The following is a 9,919-nucleotide window of genomic DNA, read 5'->3' as shown; positions in this document are numbered from 1 at the left end:
AAATGAATGGGCTCAGTCACCCCACCATTAATCATAAGCCTAGCCACTTTATGTTGGCTCTAATAGTTCTCTTTGTCTCTCTCTATCTCACTCACTCACTCTCTCTCTCTCTCTCTCTCTCTCTCTCTCTCTCTCTCTCTCTCTCTCAACATAACCCTTTGTATATGTATTGTGTGAATGTCAACCTATGCTTTTGTGTGTTTGTGTGTGTGTGTGTCTCGAGGGGTCCACTAAAAGTTATGTAAGATAGCACATGCATTCAATAGAAGGGATTTTTTCTTTGGTGGACTTACAAAAAAGTGTACATACATAAGGGGTTTACTAGTTCAAAAAGAGAAAAAGTCCATACCAGAGGGTCAGTTTTATCACAAAATTCCATCCTCAAGGGGTACATTTAAGATACAAAATTTACAAATAAGGCGTTATTTAAATATCCCTTTAACACACGTGCTATAGGTAATTCTTACATAGTGGACCACCCGAGGGGTGCGTGCACGCGCGTGTCTGGACATATATATAGATCTAAGGTAAGCCTACTTGCACCAATCTTGGATTCATTATTCTACTAGTGGAGTGTACTGAGACTAGGAGTGTTACACACGTAAATGTTCTTGCAAGTGTACTGAGACTAGGAGTGCAACACATGTAGATGTTCTTGCAAGTGTACTGAGACTAGGAGTGCAACACATGTAGATGTTCTTTAGTTCTTGAGATTTTTTGGATTGTTTTTGTAAGTGTGATTTTTTTTGAATGCAAAGAAGAAAGCAAATAAAATATAGAAAAGTTTCTATTCCTAGCCCTAACATAAGAGTTTAAAATATATGTTAGAGGATGAATTAAGAGAATTAAGTAGGCTATTGTAAAGTGTTCTTAAGCATGCAAAAAGAATTTAAAAAATTCATTAATTACCCAAACCTAACATGCATAAGTTTTTCTAAAAAAAATTACATTTTTATAGAAATGATTTTTTTAAAGGCATTAAGACTTGTAGAAAATGTGGTGATGTATTGCATGGATATTTAGATTCAAAATGTTGTGATCGAAATCAAACATACACCAATATGCACATGTGCCCAACTTTATGTTTTAAAAAAGTGTAGCTATTTTATGATTATCACAAATAAGGTTGAACTATAATGTTTGATAAAGTAAGAACATCTTCAAGCTAAATCCATAATTTGTAAGTTTGTCTTCTTCTATATTTATAGGGTGTTTTCATTCAAGAAGCTTAAGAAGGAGGTAATTCTACATGTATGTATGGTGGAGATGGAAATTTTTAATTCAATATCCATATAATTGCAAAAATAAATCCATTCCAACACTATAGAATGATCAAAAGGTTTGGAACCTCATGACGGGATTTATAAGTTAGAATACGAAAGCTAATGCATTATGCATGTAGATAGATGGACTTTGTGGGTGTCATATAAGAGGAGAGATCCTCCCTAAAATTTGTAAAGTTCCACAATAATACACTCATTTAGCTTGGAGATAACTTGCATGCGTGCAAAACCTGCAAGTTTAGAAATGGTAAGAAGCTCTTGATAGGTGCGCTCTCGGGCACCGTGATAACAAGCAAGCATTAGGATGTCAAGTTGGTAGGCTACACGGGCCCTTGCCCCACTCTCCACTCCATATGGAAGTAGAGCATCCACCACGATCACTTTACCACCTTGTTTTGGAAGAGCCTTGTAACAATTCTTCAATATTTTTACACAATGCTCGTCACTCCAATTGTGTAATATCCACTGCCCTTGCCAAAACATATCACAATAGAGTTAAGGAGTAATTGTTTCTTATAAAAGCAATGATTGAATATTTTTAAAAACTTAGTTAAACTACATAATGTGTCAAGGCTAGCAAAAATGTTCATATTAGTCAAGCACTCAACGATCCCCTATAAATGCAAGCAATTGAATCTACGTGTTTTAAGTGCCCTTTGCTAACTAACTCAAGTTCATAAAAACCTTAACACAAATCATGGCAATAAGGAAGCTTGTTTTTTAGATTGATTGACCTCCTTTTTTTAGCTCTTTCATTTAAGAATATTATAAATCATAAATCATAAATCATAATTCTATTGGGACACAAAAGTGGTGTGTGTACTTATTTTAAAGTGCACGTCAATGAAGTTACAAAAGTGGTGTGTGCACGTATTTTAACAGTGCACTAGCATCTAGGTAGAGATGTATCTCAATTATAATAATGATGGTGATATGTAAGAGTGCATAATATATATATTCATAATATAGATATATGTAGGTACATACATACACACATGTTCTAGTCTTTTTGTAGGACTTGTGTTTTGCCCTAGAGCGTGTCAAAGATAATATTGCATATTTATGTTTTTCACTTGCATGTTCTCTAGCTTTTTGTAAGAGTAGTGTTTTTCTCTAGATCATGTTATCAATCTTGTATGTTTATGTTTCTCACTTGCCCCCTCATTTTTGAGTTCTTTGTGTTTAAAATGAACTATAGTTTTTGGGAAAGAGCTTGTTTAGTGCCCCCCATTCACAAACTCAAGTTGTTGCCTATATTTCTTTATAAGAAAGTTCATCAAGGTAAATTTTTGGCATATTTAAATCATTATATGGATTAAAAATTTTCAAGATATTGTGAAACAAGTCAAGGTCCTTCCAAAAGGGCACATGATTAGTTAAAAAAAAAGAACGTTTAAAAACTCGTGTGAAAGCACTATTTTGCATGAGTAATCCTCCCAAACAATATTTTTGATATTATTGTGTGCATTTGTTTAGTATTGAGGCTTTCATCAGATTCTTCAAGAGGTACAAAGTCAAGTTTGAACTCACACACTTTGCTACCCAAGCGCACACTCAAATCACTTACCCAAAGACCACGTTAGAATAAAAGAAGCTATTTTTAAAACAAACTTGAATATTGAATAGCTATAGTAGATTTATCTTACTCTTTAGACTTTGTGCTTAAGAGAACTATAACTTGTAGGGTGTTAGCTTCAAAATTGATAGTGTCAATGGCTAAGAAGCATCTCACACACGCTTGTCCCTCATTTTGCCATTGAATTTGGCTAAAATTTGGAATGCTAGTACAATGTAGCTCCTAAGTTGCCGCATTTGGATTACATATCCCAAAAAGAAGGCTTTAGTTTAAAGAAACTGCATCTCTATCCTACATGTCTTTTGATGCCTAAAAGACATGTAAAATATTGGAATTAAATACATGGAACTAGAGACATATTTAATTATAAATATTTTATAGATCATTTAAAAAAATTAAAGAAAAATAATGAAATGTATGTCTTTTTAATGTAAAAGACATTGGCTGTCTTTAATGTGAGAATGCTAGAGAGAGAGAGAGAGAGAGAGAGAGAGAGAGAGAGAGAGAGAGAGAGAGAGAGAGAGAGAGAGAGAGAGAGAGCAAAAATACCTTTTTTAATATATTTATTAATTATGCATTTGATAATGGGTACTATATATAAATTTGAGTAACTATATAAGGCCCGTCAAATTTGTGAAATTCATTCAAATCATAGGTTTTCAAAGGTTTAAAGACTTAATCACTGAAAGATTTTTGTTAAACTTGAGAAAGAACTTCAATGGAGCCAGGATATGACCTTGTAGATTTCAACACACTTTCACAGATCACAATACGTATTGTTGCATCATCAAGATTAAGGAAAAGAATACCTTCATAAATATAGCATTGCCTTCGGGGATGCTCACAAACATATCTCCTCCTACATTCTCAACACCTGTGTAGTAAAGGAAATTGATTTGCATTCTCACATTAGATGGTTGCAAGTGGCATATGTTTAATAAGTATAAACCTAGCTTTCATATTAAGCCATCAACATGATAGACTATAAGAGTTTAAGCAAGAAGTTGCATGTGACTATGGAGAACATATTTAGAAAAAATCGATTAAACTCAATGGTGATCAAAAGAGTGCATGCACAATGTAGAACATTTATTGAATATATGCCACGTTGCATCATAGCCAACTTAAAGTCTTCATAACTTCATAGCCAACTTAAAGCATTCATGTGTGCTTACATAAATTCTTTAAATTTATAGTTTTTCTTCAAAGTTTAAGCACCTCAAGGTCCTAGGTTGCCTTTCATAACATACAATGCAACCATGCATGCATATGTATAAAAATATGTACTCATGTCTTTGTTTGTTTGTGTGTGTGTGTGTGTGTGTGTGCGTGCGTGTGTATGTGCGCGCGCGCACACACACACACATGCATGGGAGCCCACTTGGACTTGATATGTATGTATAGATACACAAGCACCAAGTGGCAAGGAGTTAAATGACAAAATACTTTACCAACCAATCACACCTAAATTCACGAGCTACATGTTCAACCATGATGTGTTTAAAGTCATTTGAAAAAAACTTAGTTATCCATTTACACCCATTCTTTATTGTGGAACAGATGAGCTAATGACTTCTAAAACTTATCGAGTCACCCCATATGATATATTGTGGTGGATGGCTTATGAGATATTACCAGGATACTGCGGTGCAGCAGCAACCACATGCGGCTGGTCGAAATTGATGCCTTTCATGTGAGGGTGCTTAGAGATGATCATGCTCAAGGAAGATCCGAGCCCGCCGCCCACATCGACGAGGGTAGTTACATCATCAAAGCTGGAGTAGGTGTCAAGGAACAACTGGATGAAGAGCTTGGTATGGTTGGCCATGGCGGAGTTGAAGATATTGTTGAAGGAGAGGTTATCTTGGGCATAAGGGAAGGGATGTTTGCCATGAGCTTTGATGAAGGGAATGCTACCGTCGAGGACGGCTACATCCAAGTAATGCTTTGCGTCCATAGAAACCTTGTCTAGATTGACCAAATATTTGCTAACTTCATTGAGCCCATATTTTCTCACATAGTGAGGATTGTGTGTGTGTTCCGAGTCTTCCTCCTCTAGGGAGGAAGTGAGGACGCCGTGGCAAGCTAATACCCGTAGGATTCGATCTAGAGAATCGGCAGCCGTTGGATGGTGGAAAACGTTGGTGATGTGGGATACTATTTGGGCGGGTGAGAGGAGGTGGTGTGGTTGGCTGGCGAGGATGCCCATGACATTGAGGCGGATTACAGTTTTCAGAGCCATGGGTAAGCAGCACAAGGAGCCCAGCTCCAGCACTCTCAACCATGCAGGGTCTTCAACTCCCGGAAGCTCAGAAAGCAGCCGCTCCTCACGTTGAGCAATTTCGCCCATCTCTCCCCCCCGTGTGTGTGCGTGTCTGGGTCTGTGAGAGAGAGTGTGTGTGTGTGTGAGAGAGAGAGAAAGAAAGCTCTCTATTTAAGAGTGTGTGAGTGAGAGAGCCAGAAAGAGACGCATGGCTTACTTTTGAAAATTGAATTTAAGAAAGCTCAAAATTTTTAGAGAACTTTCACGCATTTTTTAGTCAGCTTTCACTGCCTACCCCCACCAACACCAATTACTTGCTCTTTATGGTATCATCCATTTTTAGTTAAGAATAGTAGCTAAAACCCAATTCCTTTGCTTAGAACGAAGCCCTTTTCCTAGGGTAAAAAATAAGATGCCTCTATGAATATATATATATATATATATAAAAGTGTAGGTGGGTTGGTAATTATTCTTTCTATATAAATCTACAATTATAAAAAAATAGGATGAATGTTTTTAAAAATGCCTTAAAATATCTAAAATTGGGAAAATATTTTCTATATCCCTTCAAAATGGCCAAAATTTGCATAAGATATTGGTATTTTTTTTAACAGAAAAATCTCAAAAAATAGCAATTGGCAAAGATTAGCTCCTATTGTTTTCCTTCTGGGTTACAATTCCTGTTATTATAATTCTCCATCCACATTTTCAAATGTTTCTTCCAAAGCATCCAAGTCAAGTACTAATTTTTTTGTTTGAAGTAATGATTTTAGCCACCTTTCATTGTCATGATCCACCGATTTCAAGGCATTGAACCCTACTTCTTTCTTTCTGATAATGATTTACTCACATTTTTTCTCTCACATATTTTGTCGTAGTGTTGAATCCCAATTCTTAGCCTTGAAAGGAATTTTGGCGAAGAACAAGACTTTAAGAGAGTCATCTATCAATAATACATCTTTGGTCTTAGTGTTGAATCCCAATTCTTAGCTTGAAGGTGAAGAACAATAATTTTTTCAAGAAAGTTATCTATCAATATCTTTTTGTGACATCATAATACAAAAGTTGGCCTTGATTAAACAAATAAAAATTTTATTAAAAAAAATAGCCTTGAATAACCACCACTACTTTTTTTACTAAAAGAAAATCATAAGCCTAACATGATTGCGAGAAAACTTAGTCATTTTAAGGAGACCTGCAAGTTTTCTTTAAGAGAAACAAATAAATAAATCTTTTCATTGACTTTTAAAACATTTTAATCTCAACCAAAGACATGATATTTTAACGCTTTTCCACTTCCAAAAAAGTGGTTTAAAAGAACAATTTTGTCTTTTTTTCTAATAGATTTCTTTTCTTGAATTAAAAAAAACTATTACAATTTTGGCACTCAAAAGAAAATCTCGCCTCAACGAATGCAATTGAGCCCTTTCTTGTTAAAAAATCTCGCCTAAACAAATGCAATCGAGCCCTTTCTTGTTAAAAAATGTTTGTCAATGATTTAAAACTAAAAAAGGAGTCCTTCCTTGTTAAAAAATGTTTGTCAACAATTTAAAACCAAAATTATATTTTATGTGTAATTATCAAAATTTACACATGCCGTATGAAAATTGTTTAAAAACAAACACTAAATGCTTTTTATCCATTAAAAACTCTTGTTTTGTCATTCAATACTGTTTTGAACTATTAGATATATGAGACCATGTGTTGGTGGGTGCATTGTTACAAAGAGCACCACCTTGCATTGCCAAAATTTGGTGAATCATATTTACACACATTCATATGCGTGGGCCATGCATTTGTATTGAGTAAAAATCTCTAAATTTAACAAAAATAATGCTACCCAGACTTTATTTGCAAACACAAGAGGGTAAAGAAACACAATTCACCTCAAAGGCCAAGAGTGGATAGTGGAGAAAAGACTCACGTTGGGGACTTGGGAGACAAAATGCATGCTCGAGTCCCAATTATGTGAGAAGTAGATGTGATGTCCAGCCCCCATGAGCTACCCAAGTAAGCTCTGATTTACCTACACACACAAAAACATTAAAGACACATTTGCAAAGAGAAAGTGGGAAAAAATAGCATGGTAGTTTAGAGTTTTTTATTACCAAAGTAGGACAAGTAAAGCTAAAGGTGAGGGATGATGTGCTATTTGAAGTTTAAAAGAATGTTATAGATGAGGTGTTTCCCAAGGATGCAATGGAAGAGATGGTTGAGGCATTTTTTGCCAATGTTTTTTCACAAGATGCATTTCCTAAACACAAACTGGAACATAATGCATGAGAGGAGCGTATTAGGAGAATTAAAAGGTAAACTTATATGCAGGTGCAAGAGCGTTAACAAAAACTTAAGCACTATTTGCTATTTTTAATCTACAAGAAGTGGCACACTTGGGTGATCTAATGCAAGTGTTAGCATTGTTCTGGTTGTTGCAAAAGTTGATGCCCAAGGAGAACTGTGTGCCCTCCTCTTATCTTGAGGCAAAGAGGACATTGGCAAAAATGGGGTTGGATTATAAGAGCATGCGTGCTTGCCCAAACGATTGCTAGCTCTTTTGCAATGAGTTCACACATGTAGTTACTTGTCCCAAGTGTTATGCACATCAATATATGTAAAATCTATAGGTAGCTACCACTTCTTGCAAGATTCTAAGGCCTTTTTTTCTACCTCCAAGGATAATGCATATGTTTATATGCAAGTCCATTGCATTTCTCTTGACATGGTATGTAAATAGTTTTGACAAAAGGTTGGAAAGTTGTAAGTTCTATCTAACTTATTAGCATGGAATCACATAGAGGACAAGTGGTTGATATTCTCACATGGTCCATGGAATTTGGGTTTTGGGCTTGCAACAAATGGGGTGAATCCATTTGTGTTGTGTTCCACAACATGGTCCACATGTCTAGTTTTCTTGGTCGATCACACTATCCCACCATTGTTTTCTATCAAATAGAGGCCCTTGTCTCTTTCTATTCTCATCCAAAGGAAGCACAAAGTGAAGGACGTACATGTCTGCTTGGCTCCATTACTAAAGAGCTCTAAACATTATGGAATGGCATTAATGTAATCAACAAGTCGAGGTCTCAAAGGAGGAAGAACTTTACCCTTAGGTCCATTTGGACAAGGAAAATACATTAGTACCCAAGTTTTGAGGAGCATTTGGCTCTATGAACTAGAGGTCATAATGCCTGCTCTCACATGCTATATGTAGATCTATCAAATAGTGGTGCCTACCCCAACAATGGTTGAGGAGAACCTTGGTTGACATGGGAGTTTAGATTAAAGAAGCTACAACCTTACAATGTGAAAATCAAAGCTACATGGATATTGTTGGAGACCTTATGTTTTATGCTCGCATAAGCATAGTGAGATCCAATCTCACTATGTGTGAGAGCCATTTAAGGATGAGATAGTGGAGACCAAAATTTTACTGACATCCTCCTCAAGCCTCTTGGGAAGGACCAGCTCACTTGACACTTCATCAACTTAGTGTTGCACCAAGATCTTAGTTCATCTTTGGGTAAACATTGAGGGGGGGTGTTAGTATACACTCAATGCCCACCTCTCATCATGCACCTACCTTTGTTATATGATGCATATTTGTAAGGCCCCAATTATGAGGAGAAGCCATGGGTGTGCAGAACTTTGGTGGGAAACTTCGCTTAAATGTTGGAAGGAGTGGTTAGGAGATGGCTTGGGTAGATGAGAGAGTGGGTTAACAAGTTAGGCCACTGTGCCTTAACTTATAAGGTGCCCGTATAGCCTAGGAAATATTAGATCAGCAATCTAGCCTTAGTCGGTTACCTAGCATACTGCTATGCAACATCCTAGAATGAAATGTGACATACAACAAGTAATGAGTAGAGGCAAGTGTCTCCCAATTTTAACAAGAACAAAATTTTATAGTCTTTTATATAGTAATATATTGTTTTAAGATGTTGGATGTTTAAAAGAATGCAAAATCCTACTGGTTTTTCATGAAAATACTGTATGATTAATGAAAAAGATTCATAGCTGAATCATAGTAATAATATAATACAAATTGATGAAGGCTTATAAGATATAAAAAAATTTACAAGAAGATAGTTTGTCTTGTGCTACATGCAAGAAAGAGATGTAGATGTGTAAAAGAATTTAAAAAATAAAGAATGAATGAGGTGTTTTCTACATTTAAGGTTATACAAAAAATATTAAAATCATTTAAAAATGGATAAATGAATTTTTTGTGCAAAATTCTTTTTAGAAAGTGCAAATGGACTAGCAAGTCTAAGGTGTAGAAGAAAGTATGCAAATTTTTGTTGAAGATTTCAAAAAGTGAAGGTCACGTATTGGCAAAATAAAAAAGTATCAAATTATTCATTTAATGGAATAAGAATTCAAACATGATCAAAAGTCTTGTATGTAACAAAACTTTGAACTTTATGAGAAGTTTTGTAGTTGACTTCTTTGGTATCAAAAGAATGTGCTTTGAGGATTTCAAACTTTACTACGACAAGAATTTGAGCTTGATAAAACATCTTGTAGGAAATGTTTGTGCAATTTGAGCTTGAAAAAAGGTGTTATAGCTGAAAATGTCTTTTTCCGTGAAACCAAAAAAAAAGTTTTAATCCAAGGAAAACATTTTTATTCAATCAATCAAAGAAATAAAGAGTCTTCAAACTCAAAAAAGAAATCTTGTCATCAATGTCTTAAATTGTTTTAATCCAAGAAAACATTTGTATTCAATCGATAAAAGAAATAAAGAGTCTTCAAGCTCAAAAAAGAAATCTTGTCATCAATGTCTTAAATTGTTTGACA

General features: G+C 35.2%; 1 protein-coding gene across 1 annotated transcript; it reads right to left on the bottom strand.

Moving 5' to 3' along the window:
- Nucleotides 1-1,194: 1,194 nt before the first annotated feature.
- On the bottom strand, nucleotides 1,195-5,227 carry LOC147640725 (flavonoid 3'-O-methyltransferase FOMT-like). The gene is made up of 3 exons (XM_086808891.1): nucleotides 4,495-5,227; nucleotides 3,669-3,733; nucleotides 1,195-1,748 (listed from the first exon to the last, which is right to left on the bottom strand). Exons 1-3 carry the CDS (start codon nucleotides 5,207-5,209, stop codon nucleotides 1,446-1,448), a joined length of 1,083 nt encoding a protein of 360 aa, XP_086665017.1. The 5' UTR covers nucleotides 5,210-5,227; the 3' UTR covers nucleotides 1,195-1,445.
- Between the last annotated feature and the right edge of the window lie 4,692 nt (nucleotides 5,228-9,919).

This window comes from Cibotium barometz, chromosome 2 (genome assembly GCF_041138505.1).
Source record: "Cibotium barometz isolate CiBa-2024 chromosome 2, ASM4113850v1, whole genome shotgun sequence".
NCBI lineage: Eukaryota > Viridiplantae > Streptophyta > Polypodiopsida > Cyatheales > Cibotiaceae > Cibotium > Cibotium barometz.
This window is presented reverse-complemented; position numbering and strand designations above follow the sequence as displayed.